The sequence below is a fragment of the Thunnus thynnus genome, chromosome 12, assembly GCF_963924715.1.
Source record: "Thunnus thynnus chromosome 12, fThuThy2.1, whole genome shotgun sequence".
NCBI lineage: Eukaryota > Metazoa > Chordata > Actinopteri > Scombriformes > Scombridae > Thunnus > Thunnus thynnus.
Window position 1 is genome coordinate 30,927,087 of NC_089528.1, and position 23,782 is coordinate 30,950,868.

The 23,782-nt window shown below is 37.2% G+C and overlaps 2 protein-coding genes across 3 annotated transcripts; one reads left to right on the plus strand and one right to left on the minus strand.

Moving 5' to 3' along the window:
* Positions 1-2,640: 2,640 nt before the first annotated feature.
* On the minus strand, positions 2,641-13,800 carry LOC137194736 (uncharacterized). 2 transcript variants are annotated; one of them, XR_010931014.1, is made up of 5 exons: positions 13,735-13,800; positions 13,473-13,628; positions 13,057-13,164; positions 4,320-7,923; positions 2,641-3,328 (listed from the first exon to the last, which is right to left on the minus strand). XR_010931014.1 is itself a non-coding variant. In XM_067606855.1 (4 exons), exons 3-4 carry the CDS (start codon positions 13,154-13,156, stop codon positions 4,481-4,483), a joined length of 3,543 nt encoding a protein of 1,180 aa, XP_067462956.1. In that variant the 5' UTR covers positions 13,157-13,164; positions 13,473-13,628; positions 13,735-13,800; the 3' UTR covers positions 2,641-4,480. The 2 variants fall into 2 exon arrangements, 1 of the variants encoding a protein (XP_067462956.1); XM_067606855.1 differs by having other exon boundaries at positions 2,641-7,923.
* A 1-nt stretch (position 13,801) lies between these two features.
* LOC137194737 (stonustoxin subunit alpha-like) lies at positions 13,802-23,552 on the plus strand. Its single transcript, XM_067606856.1, has 5 exons — positions 13,802-13,944; positions 14,676-14,925; positions 15,033-15,154; positions 18,405-18,527; positions 20,410-23,552. Exons 4-5 carry the CDS (start codon positions 18,428-18,430, stop codon positions 22,128-22,130), a joined length of 1,821 nt encoding a protein of 606 aa, XP_067462957.1. The 5' UTR covers positions 13,802-13,944; positions 14,676-14,925; positions 15,033-15,154; positions 18,405-18,427; the 3' UTR covers positions 22,131-23,552.
* The last annotated feature ends 230 nt before the right edge of the window (positions 23,553-23,782 follow it).

The following is a 23,782-nucleotide window of genomic DNA, read 5'->3' on the forward strand; positions in this document are numbered from 1 at the left end:
TTATTATTATTATTATTATTATTGTTGTTGTTTGTTGTTGTTGTTGTTGTTGTTATTATTATTATTATTATTATTATTATTATTATTATTGTTATTATTATTATTATCATTGCTATTATTATTATTGTTGTTGTAATATTAATATTAATAATAATAATAATAACAATAATAATAATGCACAAAGTGCTTCATATCAAGAAAGACATAAAAGACATAAAATGAACATTAAAACGTGTAAATGTATGTAAGAGGTAAAATAAAATATTTTGATATTAGATAAAATAAAGTGAAAATAGAATACATAATAAAATAAGATTACAAATAAAAATAAAATAAAATTAATAAAATAAAAACAAAGTTAAAACATAGAATACATAGAATGTATAAAATCAAGTAAAATTCAGCATTTTAAAAGGAGTGCAGCAGAGCATAAGTGCAAAGCTGGGACAAAAGCTAGTTAAAGGCAGAGGTGAAGAGATACGTTTTTTAGCTTTCTTTTAAAAAGATTTAGTGAGCTGGCTTCTCTGATATCTATCGGTTGTATGTTCCATAGTTTGGGGACATAACTGACAAAGGCTGCATCCCCAATTTTCTTTTGGCTGTTGCTGGAATCTGCAATAAACCAGCAGCAGATGATCACAGGGTTCTTGAGGGCAGAAGGCAGTTAACAAGGGAGTTAGCGATGTAGTGCAGTCCTAGTCCATTAAGGGCTTTGTATTTAAAGATGAGGACCATAAAGTCAATTCTAAGGAAGGAGGGGCTTCTTTTTATATATTACAGTAAACTGTGAGTCTAGTTTTCTTCCATTTTCTTTCAGCTGCCCGACAGATTCTCTTGATCTCATTAACACTGTTATTGTTTAACCAGGAGGAGATTCTGTCAGTTCTCTTTTTTTACTTTTAGTTGAGCAACAGATTTAAAGCAGATAACAAGGTTGTTGAAATTTTCAACCATGTCATTTAAAGTGCAGTCATAACTATATGGCTCAAGTGATCTCATAATATTAGATAACATTGTTCCAGCCTTGTCATCTAGGAATCTCTTTTGAACCAAAAATGAGCTTTTAGTCTTTGTTAGGGTTACATTGACGTCAAAGAACACACAATGATGGTCAGAAATAAGTAGTTCAAATACTGAAACATTTTCAGTGTTTAAACCTTTTGTTATTACTTGGCTTAATTTACATGCTGGGTGAGTTCAAAGCTGTCCACTAAATTCATAAGCTCCACAGGTTTGGATTCATCCTTTTTAATAATATGAATGTTCAGGTCTCCATTCAGGATTAACCATCATATCTAGTGACACCAAGTGAGATCAGCTCTGAGAATCCCTGCAGGAATAGTGAAGAATATCTGGGTGGCTGATATAATCTAATGACAAGTACTGATATTTCTGTTTTCCTTGAGTTCCGCAGCAAGATATTCAAATGACATAAATGTCATCAGACAAACTGTGTAGAGAAAATGGCTGCAATTCTTCCTGCTCTCCTGTTTTGACTTACTGACTGATAGAAATGATAGTTTGGAGGACAAACCTCTATCAGTGTTGCTACACCAGTAGTGCTGTTTAGCCAGGTCTCAACTAAAAACATACAGTGCAATTTCTTTTCAGTTATCAGGTCAGGGGGGAGATATACAGGCTGTCTGTTGTGTGCACTGTTCCTCGCACTTATCCATACATTTTTGTTTGTGTTTAGTGTCCGAAGGGCATGACGTAGATTGTTGCCAAGGAGTCTGGATCCAGTGATGTTGGGATGAACCCTATCAGGTTTAAAGTGGGCTTTACAGTTCCAGAAGATATTGAAATTGTCAATAAACTTTATCCCATGGGTGAGGCACGCCAATGTCAGCCATGTATTCAGGCGAAGGATCCTGCTAAAAGATTCACTTCCTTTTAGCATCAAATTCCCTCTGTGTTTCCTCGGACAGTGTTTCCTTGTTGAGCTGCAGTGGAAGTATAGTAACAAAAAGAAGGACTACAAAGACTGTAACGCTGAAAGATATCTACTTGATTTGACTCATTTGGACCCTGAAGCTGCAAATTATCTTCAGATCTATTATATACAGTTTTGCACAGAAGGAGGACTGTGGATTTTGTCCTCCATCACTTACATTGTAAGTGCATTATGAAGGGATCTTCTAATGGTCAGTATGAACAGGAGGAATGATTACAGCAAGAAAAACATGTTTCAGAATTCATTTGGGCTCCTGACTGTTGTTTAAAGACAGACTTGAAAAATTGTGAGCCTGTCTTATAATTGTCCCAACCCCTCTCTACAGACCCTTTTTAAAAAAAAAAAAGACTTGTAGAGCCTGTTTGTACGAAGACACACAAATGCCCATGCATGAACCTAAGTAATCAGACTTAAAAGTATTTCATATATCACAAAAAGCAATCCTAACATTACATGTAAGGTCTAAAATAGTTACACTTGTGCTGTGTGAAACCTAAACTTATATGAAACCTTTACCTGACTTGAAAATATCAACATTACCTGCAGTAAACAGTCTGAGCCAATAAGAAAAGTAAGGTTCATTTAAGGTAAAGAGGAGCTAAAAATAAAGACAAAAGAGAGAAACAACACATATCCAACAAAACTGTTTTATTATCACATATCAGTCACATAACATTTCAGTCTAGTACTGATATCTAAATGGTCAAATTTCAATGTGATTATTTGCATGTAATTTCTAGTACTGAAGGTACAACTGGGCAACTAAAAGCAGTGAAAGGAGACCCCAAAATGTGTCATGGGTTAAAATATAGGACAATCATAAACTCTGTAATATCTTTCAATCAGTGTATTCTCCTGTATGATAGAGATTGGCCAGCAATGCAGTTATCAAAGTTCAAAAAGTAGCAGTTTATGTTTTTTTAACATAGTTTTGGAGATGAGCAATGCCCAAAACAACAAACCAAAGTTTACTAAGACAAAACCCTAAACTTCCATACAAAAACCAAAATTGAAATAAATGACAAAGCTCTGACCTAATCTCCTAACTGAAAACATGAGAAAAATGATTGCAAAAGAATTAGGCCTCTCACTCCTACCAATTGCTACTACTGGTATTAAATATTTACATTTTACAATGAAAGTGTCCATGAAATTTATTTTAAAAATTTAGAACAAAAAATGACTTAACATAAGTCTACAAGAAGCTCCTAGTCTGGACACACATGCTGCTTCTACTTACAATCACTCACAATAAACAAATCCAAACTGCTGAGGAACAGCCTCCATTGTTGAAGTGGAAGAGGGGAAGGGGAGGTTGTTGTCAGCTGTCCCTCAGCAGCAATCCCTTCAAATGATCCAATCATAGGACACCACCTGCAGCTCATCACACATATAAACACTGAATATACAGGCTGAGCAAGAGGAAGAGAGAGATCTGTTAGAAATAAAATACCACAACAAATGACTATGGGTCATAACATATGGTTGCTTTCAGATTCTTTAAGAGCTCCGTGCCTCCCTAACTGTAATAACCATCGACAAGAAATGGACAGTTTCTTGATGCAAGTGGTTGGAGATGCTTTCCATACTCTACTGAGAAATGTTGATAATTGGAGCTCATTTGTCCTGCATAATATTATCTTTACCATCTAAACACAGCAATGAAACTTCATAAAGTGCACACATGAAGCTCTGCCATCTGTGCTGCAGTTTGATCCGATTGCAGCTTTAATGTGCAAAAGTTACACCAAATCAAGAATTTATTCATGTAAAATAAACAGCAATTGTATAACTGTATTTATCTACACTGACATCTTAAATACAAAAAAGTTACAGTGACTGCAGAATGTCTTTAATCATAACCTTTTAGTATAAAATTACAATTATGCTAATTATTATAAGTATATTCTAAATAATTTTAGAATATACTTATTTTCCTCCAAACATCTGTTTGCCAACAACTAAGGGCACCAATGCTCCTGCTGATGGAGGTCATTAAATGACATAAAACATAGATAAGAAGCAATTTATCATATTTAACAAAACATTCAGGTCCTGCAAACATATCATGCAGGTCAGTGTGATTCTTGTCCAATTACAAAACCATTTGGTACATTCAAGAGACACAGAATTCCAATCAGCATGCATACCTGAAGTGTTAGTGGTAACATGTAAGATATCATGCTAACTTGCTACTTTACAATGATAACTTGAAATGTTAAAAATGTTAGCATTTTGCTATGATAATATAAAATGTATACATTAATTGCAATTATTTTAACATACTAATGGCCATACCATGGCTCAGTTATGTTTTTAAATTCTGAATTTTTCATCAACCCACCAGTTTTGTTTAGGTTCTAACAAGCATTATGATCTAACAATGCTGCTAACATGGCTGCAGACCTTTTGTCTTGTTTTTTCTTAAAGTCCAAAGAAATTTTCAACTTCATTCAGGAAACCTTTCGTTTCTTTCCTCTCCTGTTTTTCTTCAGACAATTCTTCCTCTGTTTTTGTAAACTTATCTCATTTGGTTACTTTGGAGATGATTTTTGCCCTGTCCTTCATTGCCTCCAGAGACTGAATTCGGGCCTGGTAACCCTCTTCTGCCTCTGACTTTTCTCCTTCAATCAGCATATCAATGTACTCTGGAGTGGTCAGAGGATTGGGCCTGAGGGCGATCTCTTGCAGACGAGTTATACAGTGAGCTGACTGATCCATGAGGGACACTATCCAGTCTTGAAGATGAACAATCTCGCCTTCTTGCCTCTCAATCAAGTCTTGAATAGTCAACTTTTCTTTCGTAGCATTTTCGTACTTGTTTTTCAACTCCTGCAGTGTCTGCTTCTCTTTTACCTTAACATACTCCAACTTATATATCTGGTTGAAATGCACACTCCAAATGCATTTTCCAGGGCAGACAGTGCACATCCCTGTTCCATCCACTGATGCACAGCATGTTACTGAACATTTCTGGCAGTTGGCAATAAGCTCTCCTTTCTCTGTGAGCTGTTTTTGGACTGGTTTAATAATATCCACCTCAATCATGTTTTCATTTGAAGTCATGACTGTTTCATGGTCTTTATTTTCTTCTTTTGTTGTCTTCATTTCTTCAAGCTTTGCTAATCCAGCTTTAACTTGTGGTTGCAAACTTTCAATGACTTCAAGGTTCTTTTGTTCTTTCAGAACCTCCTCACTTGTTTCAATTTGAGGTTTTCCAAAAGGGCTGCAAGGTAAGGCTTTAATGGGACTGCTGACTTCAACGGCTGGCCCAACACCTACTGAGGTCACTGCTCTGCATCTCAATATATACCCTGTGTTAGGAGTCAGGCCACTCACTGTAACTTTTTCAGTTTTTGGTGCTAGTATTTGTTGCCATCCATCCTCTCCACTGACACAGTACTCTACAGAGTAGGAGGTGATGTTCTCTGCTCCAAATCTGGGCGGAAAGATCTTCAGTGTCACACTGTTGTGGGTTACATCACTTGCTGTCACTGTTTCAGGCTTTGAAGGCGGCTCAAAGTTCTCATTGACAGAAAGGGGATCGTTATAAACGTAGATGCTTGAACCTTTCTGTGTCTCATTTGTTAAACCTACTGTCAGGAACTTTATGTTCTTCTCTTGGTTGGCCTCTGCAAAATCACTAAATAGCTTTGCTTTGTTCCTCATTGCATCTGATACTTCTGGTGAGGCGTACCATTGTTCCTTCTCTATGTCTTGACAATGTGTATCTTGAAGGTTGTCTGGTTTGGGTGTTTCTATTAAGTAGTTTGATAAAGCTGAGAGGTACGGTTCAGCACTTCCCAATGAGGTGAAAACAAAACACACAGCATGTCCTGCGCTGATAATTTCCTCATGAAGATCATTTTGAGATGGGACGATCTTGGTGTTGTTCATCATTTTGGTGAAAAACTTTAAGATGCTTATTTCCTTCTCTTTACAATCCATCCACTTCATCAGGTTTGTGTTGTTAAAAGGAGAAGAATGTCTCTTTTTCAAGATGTCTGCAAGCACAACCTCCTCTTCCCCTCCTTTCAAGATTGATGGAAGTTTCTCTGCCACGGTTAGTTGGAATTCCAGCTTGAACACAGAGCAGAGTTCTTTAAAAGTTTTAAGCTTTTTGCCAATCTGTGGGAACTGCTGTGCAATGGTGGTTGTCATTGCATTGTTGCATCTCATTTCCAGCTCAGTGAAGTCCTCCAGGACACTCTGTGCTGCCTCCGGAAATTCACATGTTTTTGTGCAGACATGAATAGTGATGGTTTCTTTACTTTTTAGAGGTATACCACACTTACAACTGGCATCATATTCTGTCTCTGGCTCCTCAGAAGGTAATGTTTTAATTGAATGATGAACTTCTCTTGCTGGCCCAACACCCTCTGAAGTCACTGCTCTGCATTTGAACATATACTGTGTGGCTGGCTTCAGACTGCTCACTGTGACATATAGCGCTGTTGATGCTCTTGTTTCCTGCCATTCATCCTCTCCACTGACACAGTACTCAACAGAGTATGAAGTGATGTTCTTTGCTCCAAATCGGGGTGGGCAAATGTTGACCATCACACTGTTGTGAGTTATGTGCCTTTCTTTTACTGTTTCAGGCTTTGATGGTGGCTCAAAATCCTCAGTAACAGGAAAGCCGTCTTTATAAAGGTGGATGCTTGAACCTTTCTGTGCCTTATTTGGTAAAGCCACTATCAGGAACTTAATGTTTTTGTTCTCCTTGTTGGCCTCAGAAAAATCCCCAAAGAGTTTTGCTTTATGCCTCATTGCATCCAATACTTCTTTTGTTTCAAGAGGAACTGGTTTGTCTGTTTCATTTAGGTAGGTTGGTAAAGCTGAGAGATACGGTTCAGCACTCCCTAATGGGGTGAACACAAAACACACAGCATGCTCTGCACTGAGAGTTTCCTTATGCAGATCATTTTCAGATGGGACAATCTTGATGTTTTTCATCATGTTGATGAAAGATTGTAAAATGTAGATTTCTTTCTCTGCACAATCCATCCACTTCATCAGTTTGTCCATGTTGAAAGGATTCGGAAGTACCTCCTCTTCCTCTCCTCCCCGGATTAATGGAAGTTTCTTTGCCAAGTCTTGCTGGAATTTCTCTTTAAAGTCAAAGCATACTTTTTTAAACGTTTTAAGCTTTTTGCCAACCTCTGGGAACTGCTGTGCAATCATGGTTTTAATTGCATCATTGCTCCTCATTTCCAGCTCAGAGAAGTCCTCTATGACAGTCTGCACTCTGCGTACAAATAGTGTACTTATCTGGCGTACTAGTTGAGTAGCACCTGAATCTAAGCATGCCAGTGGCAACAGCCAGACTTTCAGTGGTACAACTTTTTCTCTCTTTGCACCCAGAAGTTTTGGCAGGCTTTGATAGACTTGCACTGCATCCTGATAAGACACAGGATTTTTATCAAGGAAAAAGTCTCCATGGAATTTGCAGGAGAATTTCTCAACTTTTGCAAGTGTCTCATCATTCAATTGCAAGGACTCATCGCCTTTCATACCGGGAATCATCTTGATCATGGATTTCAAATTGCCCTCAGCAACTTGATGATTCTCCTCTTGAGACACCTCACGGTCAAAGACAAAGAAGGCCTGTGCCCCATAAAGGATAGCTGTGACCACATGTGTCGCTACTCCTTTATCAAAGACATCAGGATACTTTATGTTGACTCCTCCAAGATGATTCATCGATAGTTCCCGAAACTTTGTGGTAGCTTCATATTTCAGTGTTACTCTGGCTTGATTTTTGGATTTCTTACAGTCTTCCAGGTATTTGGCAGATCCGTTAGTGTTTAAAAGTCCAAACAATACACTTAGCTTCAGCGATGCATCAACATTTAGTGATGAAGATTTGTCCTCTATTGATTCAGATGCAACTATCTCAAAGTCATTGAAGCACTGTGGTCTTTCTCCTATATGGTTCAACAGATCATCATGGTCCCACAATGTCATGCCTGCAAGAGAAGAGTTCAACAAAATAATTATAAAAAAAAGTTTGGCAGAATTTTAAAAACCTTAAATCATTCCTATAAAGCTGGAAAGAGACATGTATTCTATAATTATAATCCCATTTCATTTCTCTAACAGTTCTACAGGATATTGGACATAATATTTTATAAGTATAGATAATCTGTTCACAAAATATACTATATTATGTGAAGAACAATATTGTTTTTGAACTCATGTGCATGCGGGTGATGCAGTACACAGTCCTACCAGTCATTTCACACTATTCCACTGATCTAAAGGTAGCGGTAATGCATTGAGAAATGCAGCAATGTGCCAGCAAAGGTAGAGAAGAAGAAAACTTCATGCTAGTCAACATGGATCTAAACAATGCAGGATTTAAAATACTAGCACCCTCAACCCAAATTGCTTAATGACCGCTTACTGACAGATCTACAGATGACTCCCAGGTACTATACCCTACCCTCACCCACTTGAACAGGTAGATTGCTGTTTATAGACTTCAGTTCAGCTTTCAATAACATAATCTCCACCAAACTGACTCCTAACCTAATGGACGTAGGATTAAACTCCTCCCTCCGTGTCTCGATTCTGGACTTCTGGACAGTCAAAATCAGGTGAAAAGGGTGAGTATATCACACCTCTAAACCCCTCCACTGCACACATCAATAAGGCCTGCCTGGAAGTGATAGGGGAACGGTCAGTAAGTGCAATGCTAAAAACCTCTCTGGGGGCCCTAAAGACCCTCTACTATTGTGCTGTGGAAAACATCCTAACAGGAGACATCACTATGGAAACTGCTCTACTCAAGATCGTGGAGCCCTACAGAGAAAGTGGTTCGCTTGGTTGCACATACCAACGGATCCACACTCCCCAATCTGCAGGATTTAAATAGTAGAAGGTACAGAACCACAGCTAGTAGGATTAGAAAGGATCCTCACCATTCCAACAATAGACAGGGATGGAAAGAGTACTAGAATATTTTTACTCAAATAAAAATACTGTTACTTTAAAGAAATTTCACTCAATAAAACTATTTGTAAATTTAATTCAATAAAAGTAAAAAAAAGGTAAGTTAAAATGTAGTCTGAGTAACAGGTACCGTATGATGATGAATGTTATATGATATGATTTTAAGTATAAAAAAACACCTTCAACACTGTTAACCTATCAATGTATACACTAGTACTGGAAAGTGTTTGTGACATTTGTCTTAGTATGCCCAGGTCCTGACTTCTAAATGTATTGAATATTTCAAGATTTCCAGTACTGAGTGTTGCCACTAAATGGCCTGAAAGGTGCAGAACACACGAAGAAGGTTGTAAGAGGTTGTTATCTTTGCACCATTGTGACAGGTCCCCCACCTCTTCCGGGTAGGCCTTCTCATCGTTGCCGGCCTATCACAGCTTATCATTGGTTTGACAATAGAGTTGGAACTGTTCCAATCCCCACAGTCTACTTTGTACAGGGAGTACAGCAGGAGACAAATTTTACAACTAAGGGAGGCACCTGTGCTGAGGATGAGGGAGTTAAAGGTGTGATTTTCCACTCTGACAATCAGAGTTCTGTTCATCAGGAAGTCCAAAATCCAGGCACAGAGGGAGGGGTTTACTCCCAGGTTATACCCAGTTTAGCAGTCAGTCTGGTGGGGATTATGGCATTGATAGTAGAACTTAAGTCTATGAACAACAATCTTATATAGTCCCCCCTCCTGTTTTCCAAATGTGGATGTGGGTGGTACAGTAGTAGTGTTGGCTATAGATCTGTTGGTTGACAAGCAAACTGTAGTGGCTATGGGGTGTTTAGTATGGAGGTGCAGATGTAGTCTTTATTAAGCTTCTCAAAGCACTTCATGATCACTGAGATAAAGGATACAGGGCAGCAGTTGTTCAGGAAGCCTGGTGAAGCATTATTTGGTACACAGATACTAGTGGATATGGTCAAAGTGGGAATCACGGACTGCTCATTAAAGAGGTTGAGAGAGGTTGAGTATAGTGACCACAGGAGCTACAATATCAGTACAGGTCTTTAGAACATGCCAAGCAATGTTGTCGTGTTCACCTGCTTCAGATCCAATAAGGTATTTCAGCCAATCAATTTCAATTTCTGAAATACCGCAAACGGTGCCCAAGGATTTATTAATATTTATCCACCTTGTTGCTTTGAGCCATTAAATATGGATCTCAGAATATTTTTTTTTACTTTTGCAGAAAAAAAGATCTAACTTCAAATAAATTATGAAATGACAGCCATGTGCTGCTTGCATCTAACTTGTCGGTGTCTTTTAAGATAAGACTTTATAGCTGCATGATTGTGTCTAACTGTCTCTTGCACTACTTTTGAACTCTGCCTCCATTATTTGAAGCCGTATTTTACTGCCTTTAAAGATTCTCCCCTTTCCATCCCAGTTGTTGTATGCTTTGTAGTTTATTAACATGTCTTTGTGGGATTTGAAGAGCTACATGTCATGCTCTGGATCAGAGATTGTCGCCATATCAAAAGCATATTCTTTGTTTAGAAACAATATGTATATGCTAAACGTCTTGCTGTTCAGTCAAACATTATAAACTGAGTCTTTAAGACAAAAATACTGAAGCCTTAATCCTGCCATTCATTTGCTCTTACAAAGACAAAACCTCAGTTCCCACAGTTTATGATCTACACTATCCCCCTCTGATTTCATCAGGAGGGGAACAGTGATATAGTATGATGCAGTTTGTTGTAAGATCCCTTGTTACATTCTGTTTGAATTAATTCAATAATAATAATTGCTATAATTCAACAGGTCATGCTATAAATTATGTTGGTGTATGGTGTTCTAGAATCTTGTTCCACGTGCCCCTTTTTAACTTTGAGCACCTGCCCCTCTAAAGGTCTCCACACAGCCCTACACATGGAGGTTCTTTTCTTGACTCGCTTGCTTGCTTTCTGTGATAGTAGTTCAAAACGGGGCACCTGCCTGTTGTTTCACCTGCTTCCAGGCAGAGATTTGGTGTTGTTACTTTTCTTATTTGTTGTCAGTTTCTCTCCTGACAATTTGGAGGTTTGTTTGTTAGAGTGTGTTTGGCTCGTTTGGGGAACTTGGTGTCATCTGGTCACTTGGATCAGTGACAGCGGGGGTTTAACTGGTGGAATAATCAATATAATCAATAAAAAAACCCATCCTGTGTGAGGCATGTATGTGGCTGACACATAAGTAGCCCCAACCAGACCCACCATGCCCATCAGAAAGAAGGCCTCTTTCAACTCACATATTATTTATATATTTTTCACAATTGAGCACACGCTTCTTAACCTTTTATCATCTGAACTAAATATAGATGAAATTTATAATGAAATGATACGAAACACTCTATTTCATGGCCATCATCAAAGTCAAACTCTATGTAGAACGATAGTGCTGGCAGTAGTAGCAGCTGTCTGTGTGGACACAGTTCAGCGACGCCTAGATCTGCTCAGGTAGAGGACGGCTGTGTGGCCCAGGCGTTAAGAATTCTTTCTGTGGTATAATTATTGTGGCACTGATATTAACACTGAAAATGTGAATAATACTAAATTCACAATGACCAGCAATTCAATAGTACTAGTAATGGTAATGTTTTTTTTTATTAAACTGACTTATGCATAAAAGACCAACTTTTGTTCATAAATTGCACCCCCGGCAATTGAACTGTATTTTTCCCTGGTTAGTTCTTTTGGTCTCTTGATCTGCATTTGTAATGGTCCAAAATAATGTGACATTCATACATTCTGGTCATTTTATCAAAGGATAGCCAAGTTTTAACACTGTTAGAAACTCTATTGTTATACTTAAAGGCTATTAGATTATATATCTCAAGTTTTAAAGGACAGATGTGGTTAAATCTATGTGGTTAAGGTTACAAAAAGGTTGCATATTATAATAATTTACTTAATTTTATACTTACTTTTATACTACACATACTGGCTAGTTTTACTGGCTGCAAAAATCACTGCGGTTTCTATTTATTTTTTGGAGTGGTTTTCTTTTTTTGTAGTACGTAACAGAAAAGGCAATGTATATTTTAAAAGGAGATCACAATAAACTTAAAGGTTTTGAAGAGAATATTTCTGTTTTTATTTATAGTAACTAAACTAAATTAAACATTGACTATAACAACATCTTTTTAGTTTTATCTGAAGTGAAAATTATACTTTTCTATCATAGCAAATTTAGCTTTTTTAGTTTATGGTAAAAATTTAAGTTGTAAAAAGGCAAAAGATATTAATGTATTGACCTACATTACATAACATTTTGGCTTGTGACTAAATAAAATGTATTGATTAAGGTATAATTAAAAATCATAGTTTGTACTGAATCAAACATTTGACAAAAAAGTTAATACAATTGCCTGTAACAAAATTAGATTGTTTTAACTAGTTTATTCAAAAGTAAAAAAAAAAAACTATACTTAGATGTAAACATAAATATTAGGTAATTCTAACATGAAAAAATTAGGTTGTAACCAAGTAAAAAATACTGTATGGTCTCTGTGTTTTGTTTTTCATTGCATGAATGTGCATTTTTGTCTTTGGCAAAAGAAATATTTTTGATTGATATTAAATCAAAATTTAAGGTTTCAATGAAATCATAGATATAATTTAAGATATACTAATACATTTGGCTGTAACAAATTAGAGTAATTTTTAAAATTTGGTCCAAAGTACCATTTTTTCAGTGTAGTTTTCAACATTCAGTTTGTGATTAACACATGGTTTCTTTTTGATCCTTAGCAGTCATGGTGAGGTATTTTTTTTATTTATTATTTGAGGATCAAAAGTATATTTCCATTCCCCTCCACTGTACTGGTGTGGTAGTAAAAATGCAAGAGAAGGATATCTTACAACCTCATCTAATAAAACCAAACTACCAAATGGTGTGGCTTATGACTTTAAACAGGGAAACTTTTAATTTTATCATTGACTTTTTTCACAGCAGATATTTTTTTTGTCAAACACAGGTGTAACTAACAATATCAATGATTTCTGTTTTGTACTGCAAAAATCGCAGTAATAGAGTCACATCAATATTGTGGCAAGTCCAAATATGTGCTGTGCAGAAAGTCTATTGTGATGCATTTAGTATACATGTGAATCCTTACTAGGGATGAGTGAATCTTTCCGGCAGTCATATAGCATCCCAAGATTAAAAGGTCGGCCGAGCGCCGCCATCTGTACCGTCTGTTTGGCATCAGGGTCCATCTTTCAATCTGAAATGGGGACACAGGCAACAACATCTTAGTTTACTCTTGTGACTGTCCTGCTTTCCAGCCACTGAAATTCACCGCCACTTTCTAACTTTGCTTTTAGAAAGTTAAACAGGTATCCACCTTATTTTTAAGGCAACACAAGACAAGTTTATATACCACCTTTTAACAACAGGGCAATTCAAAGTGATTCAGTGATAAAAAGACATTAACACATGACATAAGACAAAGACAAGGCAATATAAAAAGACATGCAGTATAAATGGGATTTAAACATCAGAAGTGAAAAACATCAGTATTAATGTACTTACATGAAAAGGTGTGTGTGCTCAGTTGAGGCTGCTGTGCACTCCGTTGAAGTTACTGTGCTAGCCTCAGTCTTTAAATCTTATCTGCAGTGAAATGGTGTGACCAGCCTATCACACCCTTTCTGGGAAATCAGCCTGATTCTCTTCAGCACGGTGGTCCTAAGTGCAAAGAACACATTAACAAAACAGAAAACACAAAAGCAAAAATGATGTTGGTGTTTTGTATTTTGGTATTTGTTTTGTCCAATGTTGTAGTGTTAAGCACCTCAGGGCCTCCATACTTCTGCCACAATCCTTTCTGAAAGAGAAACTCCACCTTATCATTGCAGTTTTGGAGGAGAATCAGCCTGATTTCTTATACATGGTGTCATAGGCTGGTCACACCTGTCATGGCAGAGAGGATATAAATAGTGAACCAGCACAGCAGCCTCAACAGAGCACACAGCAGTCTCGATGGAGCACGCACCTTTTCATTGTAAGTACACTAATATTGTTTTATCAATTCAGATTTTGTACTGTGTAATCTGAGGTCTGACCTGTGGCCACAGAGACCAGTTGATCTTTTAGCCAACTGAGACAGAATATTTCAAGATATGTTAATATGGTCATTAGTAAAATATATACATTACTGTTATTATTAGCTATACATTTTTCAGTATGCTTGTTTATATTTTTTGGCAGTGGAGTTTGGTAACCCAGTAAATTACAGGTACACATGTACAATTACATAACGATTACCCAGTAATAGGTCAACTATTGAAATGAACTTGCAATCACTTAGTGCAAAATAATTTAGAAATATTCATTTAATTACCTAGTAATTTGCTCACTATTGAAATTAAGTGTAAGTCTGCAAGACTGCAGATAGACCCTTCTTTCAGCCTCTGTATACAAGCCATAAAGCTGTGCTGTCAGAACTCCTACAGTAGCATCGTTTTAAACATTTCTTTATTAATGCTGATACAGTATCTGAGTTTCAAAATAAATGATATCTTCCTTTCAGAAATATAAACATGTTTTCTACCAAAATGTTTTTTTTTTCATTTAACAGAAAAAGCTCTCAAATGTTAAATGCCGTCTAATCATAAGCAGTCGTACAAAAACCTAGTGTCTAAATAAATGAAATACAGTCTAAAATTGGGAAATTTATTATATAAATCTGAATAATCTGATTCAAGAATAAAGCTTGGTTTATGCTCAACGCAGTGTCCCCGGCACGAGGGTGCGCACGCCAAAAATGACATCATCGCGTCTTTCACATCAAGCCTGAAGGCTCCACAAGCTGTCACAGCATCTTGTCGTGCACATCTGAGCTTTTGTAACCAGGCATCCAGGCACCACAGTGTTTTTTTCTCCCCCTCAAGCTGAGGAAACGGGTAGAGGAACTCATTTTGAAGCAGTGGTTTGGCACCCACCGTTTTGCTGGCTCAGACAGGGATATTCACTTTTTCAAAGGGTAAGATGTCAAGACTACACTGACAATGACTTTGATTAATGAATAAACATTTGTGTAAGGCATTGTTAGAAAGGAAGATTAAATGGTGATTAAATTGTATTATGCAGGTTTTCATCCTAGGTATGACCACCTGATGCGCTTCTGGGCATTAATAGAGCTTTTGCTGCCACCTACAGTCAGTGTGACAAAAACACAGAGAGGCACCTTCACAGAGCCAAGTGCCACTGGAGTAAGTACTCATTTATTTGTATTTATTTATTTTTTTTTTTTCATTATTTTAGTGAAAATAAAATGTGTAGTATATGCAGGGCATCTGGCCTCACTTAAATTTATACCCCCTGTCACTGGTTATGACTGATTTATATAGCAGGTTGGAAAAAGCTACACGTTTTAGTTTTTATTTAAGGCAGACCCCCTGTGCAGAAACTACAGTCATCCTGGTCTGCACAGAGCTGAGGTGCTAGTGTCCATCCCCACCTGTCCTCCAAAGTGAAGTGCATTGCATTACATAATACAAGTAATGATAAATCTTTATCAGCTCTTTTTACTTTACTTTTGAAATCTAGAGGCCATGCCTGGTTAATTAAATTATATTTGCACAATAGTATACTGTTGGTAATTGTGTAGAGAGAATTCCTGTACAATTGAAGGTAATTAAAGGTAAATGTTGAGTAAATGTTAAAAAATTGTTGCTTGTTTAGTGGAAATTATTGTGTAATTGTGAGCTAAGGGGTGCTTCATAAATTTACAGGCATTTTTTAAAAATGAATAAGTATTTTCCTCTGCATTTTCCTCCGCCTGTTTGGTGGAAATTATTGTGAGGTAAGAACCACTTCCTCAATTTACAGGCCATGCTTTTGTAATTAATATAGAATTTCCACCGTATTAGAAAACTGGAATTTTCTTAGGGAAATTATACAAGAGCTCATGATCATGATCATGATGTTACCACAGATCTTCAGGATATTACTACTGCAGTATGTCTATTACTGTATGCATGGGTTAATAAAATGCTATTTAGTATCTCATGAGCCTCGAGTTTTTTGTTATTTTTACACAATTATATTGATATTTGGCACCAAAAATCTTTGCTGTACTCAATTTGAAAGATAAATTATTATTTTTTATTACTCCATAAAATATACAAACACCAGCCAATGAATTTCAGGTCCCAATGGGACCTCTGGCTATTAATCAAAGTCCCAACTCTGGGTCAGTCTTGGAGTGGTTCTTTTCCAACCTCTCTGAGTCTCTCAGCTGCTGCTGATAATTATGTGTAAGGGTGCATTACATGATGATATTTCAGAACAAAAACTCAGAAAAAACAGAACTCTGCACACGAACAGCATTTGTGCATTAATGAGAGAAGTGACACCTTTTTTCTGTAACGGAATCCCTAAACTTGAGCATAAAAGGTGCGATGAACAGGAGACACTGGTGTGAGTGCTCATTAATGATTTCTTCACTACATTCAGTGTTGAAAATGTTTGATCTTACAATTATTCTGCTGGAGTCTTGATATCACAACTTCAGCTGATGTAGTTTTGTGGTTTTTATCTCCATGTTTTTGGGATAGTTTTGTTTAAAACAGGCATGTTTGGTGTCGTAGTGGTGTTTTGCATTCCCACCCTTCATTATGGACACTGCTTCATTGCAATAAGGCACAATGGTCTTGTATTTCCCTCAGGCAAGATGGACATATATTTCTCAGTCCCTTTATCCTTAAATGCATGGTTTTCAATATTTCTTTTTTAGTTTTGAAAAAGCCATTTTACTTTATTAAGTGGAATTTGTACATCTGACAACAGCCTTGCTAACTGTGACAACTAGTGGTTGATTGATGACAGCTGAGGTGACGTGATAGTGATGTGTCAGTCTAAAGGTGTCTGGGTCAGATTGCTGTTAAATATTTTTCCCAGTCTGAATTAAATAGTTATTCGGTCCAGTCCTGTTTCTGTTTTCTTCTAGCTGAGTAACATTGCTAAACTCCATCCCTTTGTGTCTCAAGCTGAGATAGAGACAGATGTCCACACTGGTGGACCCCAAGTGCAGGAAAATGTATTATATTCTGTATTCAAGCTGTATATTATAAAAACTGGAGACTATTACAAAATGCAGGTGTTATTACATAAAGAAGTGAACATTTTTACATTTTTCCAAGTAATTACATCATGTGGTGTTATTACATAATGCACTGTTACATGCCTGGACAACTAACAAGCATCCTACAATGCTGCTGCAAAGCCTTTGACCAGGTCATCAAAAAGGTCTCAAATGGCATGGATCTTGATTTCTTTTCACTTGTTCCACATCAAATTCAGTTCTTGTGAGCACTTGTAAAACTCTGCATGATCAGGTGTGTGTCTACATGAGAGATATAATGCAGCTCTATGTCACCAGTACGTCCCCAAGTTCCTCTTATCGGGGTTTGTTGGTTGCTCCTTGCTCCTCCTGAACTTCAGAACTCATTCAGGACCCACCTGTTTAGACTTTCCTTTGTGTAGTCATCTTTATCAATTTATATTTTTACTCCTCTTAAGTCAGTGTTGTATGCCTGTGGCTTTGTTTTTATATTGAAAAACTTTGTGATATTCTGCTCTTGCAAGGTACAATATAAATAAACGTATTTATCCCTGAACAGCACCTTTAGACAGAAAGAGAATGAGATCTGTAAAGACATATATTTACATACATATAAAGACTGGGAGAATCTCTATCCAGAAGGCATTATATTTCAGAAGCTCTGCTTGATAAGCTGTGAGCAGGGTAACCATTCAGATTCTTATTGGATTGGGCCACTGAAACTCTACATTTCACCCTTGTCTTTCTGTGAGGTGGGACAGTCGATGCCCAACTTGCCTATTGCTTGGAATGGAAGCAGTCACCTCAGTCATTTCCCACAGTATAAATACGACCAACAAGGGAAACATTGATATGGAAACAGGGATTGATAACAATTTGAGAAACATTTCAATAAACCACTAGATTTAAATATTTTGGATTGAGTGAGGAGAGATACAATTTCCACCTGAGCTGAAGTCCAGTAGGAGGATCATTTTCAGCATAGACTTTTAGACAGAAATATAGACAAATAGTGATTGATTGATTAAAATGTTTTCACTATATGAGGTTTAAATTTAGTTCTTTGATCCATTGGCTCCCATTGTGATTTCATTGCAAGCAGATATTGTAGTTGTTTTCATAAATATTTTATGACATACCCCACGGTAGCTCAGTGGTCACTGCACAAACTATTAAAGTTGTTAAAGTTGACAATGTCACTTATCATAATTTCGAGACATTTTTTTCTTTTTCTGGTGGGTTAAGGAAACTCATAATAAAAGGCGAGAGATTTATTTTAACTCACTGGAGTAACAAAATGTTTTATTTTACTCTTGACCTCACTGGAGCTCCTCTGTGTTGCAGCAATGTTACAAGGTGATACACCAGACAGTAAAACATTAACTCTTTGTTGTCAGTTTTCTCCAGTTACGAATAAGCCATGGACTTTGAACACAACAAGACGATAAGTGTTGCTGCGCTTGGACGGCCTTTTAACATTGGGATGCTGTATGACTGCCGCAATGACTCACTCGTCCCTGGTAAGAACTGACATGTAAAGATACTAAATGTACTTTGAAACTTTGAATATTTAAGTCATAAGTCACAACTTTTGGTACTACTAGTTTGTGTCTTTTGAATTGACCTCTCCAGTTTTATTCTTAGAGAAGTTGGTCCGTTAAATTACCTCAGCCTCATCTAACTTTCAGTTACATTATCATTGACATTTCATCATTAGTCATGTAAGGTATAATCAATGAGTTGGTGTGCGTTAAATGGTTTTATGGCACAACATGGAGGCCAAGAACCACCCAATGTGAAGTTGATTATCAAGCTGATTATCCTGCTTATACCATGGTCATTTGCCAACAATGTAAAGTAAAAGCATTCGCACATTTTTGGTGAAAGTTTTGCACTCAAATCCGAAAGGTAATGAAGCAAGAGCTTACAATTGTAATGACAACTTGCCAGAGTGTACTGGCCACCAGCCTGGACTGAGGCATAAAATTCATTTAAGGTGTCATTAAGCATAACCGCAGCATATGTCTCAAAATCAGTGTTTCTTTGTTTTTGGTAGAGAAAGTCTCTCAGTATATTAACTGCCTATTTTGTTGCCTTTTCTGTATTAATCTCATCGTTCTCTTCCTCTATCAATTTAAGCTCTTTAGGTGTCAGTCCCTTTTGCCATTTTTTGCTTGGTTTCTTTTTTCGTCTCCATTTCTTTTCCCTCTGCTGCGTCCCATTCTTCAAAACTTGACAGCTGTGCTCTTTAATGTGGCTATGGTTGTGGGTTGGGTAGCGGATGAATTTAGAAGGTGATTAAACTTGAGCTGAACAACGTGTGCATTAAACGGTTATAATGGACACCTGCCAGCCAATCAGAAAACAGTATTCACCCAGACCATGGAATGGAATAATTACAACTTATAATACTCTGTTTAGAACATATTACCCTCATTCTGGTTGACTATTCATTTAGCTGTTTGCAGTGATACCTCATTTATTCACTTAACCATTTCAGTTAAATAAATATGGATTTATCAGCAGGGCATTGTCTGTGGCTTCAATTTAAAGCAGAGAATTAGATCCCTGTATCATGACACACTACTTCAGATGTGAGATTGATAAAAAAAAACTGTGTCTGTGTTTCCTCCCAGCACAATTAAGAAAAATAACCTGGGAGGTGGTGTCCCTATCACAAGGTTTATTAATAAATGTGGATGTTCCTACAACCCATTTAGTTTATTTTTGTGTATTAGTGCCCACGTTCATCAAATAAAAAAACTCTAATTTGTAAAATACCAAGCTTGTTATCAATACTTAGTTGGACAATTATAAACTGAAAGTGTCTGCTCCGTAACTGTAGCAGCAGCAGCAGCAGCAGCAGAGTAGCGGCACAGAGTAGTGGAGTGAGACGTCTGTCCTCCCTCCTTCTCTCTGCTGTAAACACACAGAGCTGTTAGTGAGCAGCTGCTCTCATGTCTCCCTGGGTATTGGTGCTTGTTTTTGGCAGAAACTCTCCCACTCTCTGCCTGCTCAGCCTGCTCTCAGTGTGTCTCTCTCCAAATAGCAGGCTGGGCTTCGGCTCTGGTTCTAAGTGGCAGTTGCCCTCTAGCTCGTCAAGCTGTAACACAAAAACTTTATAGAGCTCTGATGATAACTCATCAGGATGATGATGCAGGTTAATAAGTTATTACCTATTATTTGTATGCTTCACAAATTATCACTTCTTATTTCCAAACATTACAATTAGCATCTAAATAAGTTCATATTGACTATCAACTAAATTGCTGCCTGTATGAACCAGATTAGATTGTTATAGTAGTACAAGTTATCTTCACATTTTTGGCTCATTGGCATGTAAAAGATTTTCTCATTGTCTACAGTTAAGAAAGAAAGATAAGATTTTCTCTTTTCTTGCAGGCATATCATTGTGGGACCACAATGATCTGTTAGAACATATAGGAGAAAGACCTCACTTCCACAATGACTTTGAGGTAGTTACATCTGAATCAACTGAGGGCAAATCTTCAGCACTTAATGTTGATGCATCCCTGAAGGCAAGTTTCATGACTGGACTGGTAGAGGTTGAAGGATCTGCCAAATACCTGAAGAATCAGAAGACATCCAAAAATCAAGTCAGAGTAACACTGAAGTATGAAGCTACCACAAAGTTCCAGGAACTTTCGATGAATCATCTTGGAAGAGGCAATGTGAAGCATCAGTATGTCTTTGATAAAGGAGTAGCAACACATGTAGTCACAGCTATCCTTTATGGGGCACAAGCCTTCTTTGTCTTCGACCGTGAGGTGTCTAAAGAGGAGGATCTTCAAGACATTCAAGGCAAATTGAAGTTGACAATCAAGAAGATTCCCAGCCTTTCGATAGAAGGTGAAGGGAACCTACATATGGAAGACAAGGACAGTACAAGTATGGAGAAATTCACCTGCAAATTCCATGGAGACTTTTTCCTTGAGAAAAACCCAATGTCTTTTCAGGATGCAGTACAAGTCTATCAAAGCCTGCCAAAACTTCTGGATGCAAATAGAGAAAATGTTGTACCACTGAAGGTCTGGCTGTTGCCATTGACATGCCTAAATTCAGGTGCTACTCAGCTAGTACGACAGATAAGTGCACCGTTAGTACGCAGAACGCTGAATCTCTTAGAGGACATGTCTGAGCTGGAAATGAGGTGCAATGATGCACTGAAAAGCACAATTGCACAGCAGTTCCCAGAGGTTGGCAAAAATCTTAAAATGTTTAAAGAACTTTGCTTTGATTTCAAGATGGAATTCCAACGAGACTTGGCAAAGAAACTTCCATCAATCCGGGGAGGAGAGGAAGATGAGGATGCACTCTCAGAGATCCTGAGAAAAAGTCAATCTTCTCTCTTCAAAAACACAAACCTGAACAAGTGGATGGATTGTAAAGAGAAAGAAATCTACAACTTCATGTCTTTCACCAACATGATGAAAAACACCAAGATCGTTCCATCTGAAAATGACCTGTATAAGGAAATTGTCGGTGCAGAACATGCTGTGTGTTTTGTGTTCACCTTATTGGGAAGTGCTGAACCGTACCTCTCAGCTTTGTCAAACAACCCAGATTATACTCAACAACCACAAACTGAAAACGCAGAAAAGGAATGGTTCTTTTCAAGAGGTGATGAAGTGATGGATGATGAAGTGAGGCGTAAAGCACAGCTCTTCAGTGATTTTGCAGAAGCCAACAAGGAGGACAACACCATTAAGTTCCTAACAGTGGGTTTACCAAATGAGGCACAGAAAGGTCCACGCATCTACCTTTATAAAGAAGGTTTTCCTGTCAATGAGGACTTTGAGCCACCGTCAAAGCCTGAAGTAGAAACACCAAGTGAAATAACTCAGGACAGCGTGACACTGAAAATTTCTCCACCCAAATATGGAGCAGAGAACATCATCTCATACTCTGTTGAGTACTGTGTCAGTGGAGAGGCTGAATGGCAACAAACAAGAGCATCAACAGCTGGAGAAGACGCGAAAAATGCAGAAGTTAAAGTGAACAGTCTGAAGCCTGCCATACAGTATATATTCAGATGCAGAGCAGTGACCTCAGCAGGTGTTGGGGCAGCCACAGAAGTCACAATACATACACCCTATAAATAACCTAAATGTATACAGCTCTTGCTCTTGTCACTTAAAGACAGGATTTGTCACAAAAATCACAAAAATGTCAACACAATTGAAACATGTAATACTACCAAATGACACATAACACATAAAACACATAAAAGCCAAATTCCTTTCAATTTTTTCCTATATTTTTTTGTCGATGGTATCCAGTTGCATTAGGTACACTTCAGTTTCAGTTTGTGAGTGGATATGCTGAAAAATACACTTGGCTGAGGCAGTAAAGTCAATGATAAGAGCAAAATGCGACAAAGTGCATGAAAACAGACTTAAATCATCATCAAACACTATATTTTTAAGAACTTAATTAAAGGCGTTAATTCATCTTAACTGTACGTTTTGGTTTCTTTGTTTTGTTTTGTTTTGTCTTTTGCAACGATGCTCTTACATTGATATTGTGATTCATACTTTGAATTTGTATTTTTATTCTCATTCAATTATGTTTGTGACAATTTTCTTTTTTCCTGCTTACTTATTATCTTATGTACATTATGTAAGTTTTACTTTTTTAAGTCATTGTGTCTTAATGATGTAGAATCTGCACACTTGTAGTTTGTTTTTCTGAATGTAAATAACAACTCCAAAGTTGTACTATTAACATGTTCCATCTTGTTTATTGAATGGTTGTAGAAATAGACATGTGAAAAGGAGGCATTATGGTTTTAGCAGCTGTTAACCTTGATGTTATTTGTTGGCCAACAACTGCTGGGTGATGTGACTGCATGTGGCGTCTCAACAGTTCTGTCCTCAGAGGGGTTGCCAAGTTTGAGCTTCATCCTAATTCCTGTCATATAAAAAGTTCCAATATATAAATCAGACATTTTAGGAGTTGTTGGAAGGTAGATTTGTCCTCCTTTGATGGGGCTGGGCTAGCAGTTTCCCCCTGGATCCAGTCTTAGTGCTAAGCTAGGCTAAACCAATGCTGGACGCAGAGATGAAACTGATATTCATCTTCTCTTCAGACAGTGTACATTTAAATCCATGTTTATTCAGGTATTGCAGTTTTTAACCCTGGATCATATATATTTACAGCAATGCAAAATTCAAAGATCATGTCTTAATTGTTTGAATGGATTAAAACTAAGATTATTTATATTTCATGAAACTTGATTGAAACTTGTATCTGCATGTATGGTGTTACTGATTTCATCTCATTATTTTAAATAATTTGTAGCTCACAAATATGTTGCTGTTTATGTCCCTTTAATAAAGTCCATTGACTTAATTTTCTCTGACCTGATTTTCTGACTACACTCAGTCTCCATATCAACAGACCTAAACCACTTTTCCAGAGGACTGTAGCTTGTAATATATTGTTTAATTAGGCCAAATTAAATTGCCAAAACCAAAAGTATAAGGCGATTTGGAAACAGCAACAGATAATGACCATGTCACATGACACTTTAAACTGCTGATGATTGCCACATTATAACTAAAACATCCAGTGAAATATCTGGTTCCATATTTGGAACATATTGTATCTTTAGATCAGTTTTCATTAAGGAACAGCATTATAGCACACCGCTTGTGTGTGTATGCATGTTGGTACACTTTTCAGCTATTTTCTTTTTATAAGCTCTGCTTATGTATTATATATTTTTCCTTCATTGATAAACTTTGATTTTAGA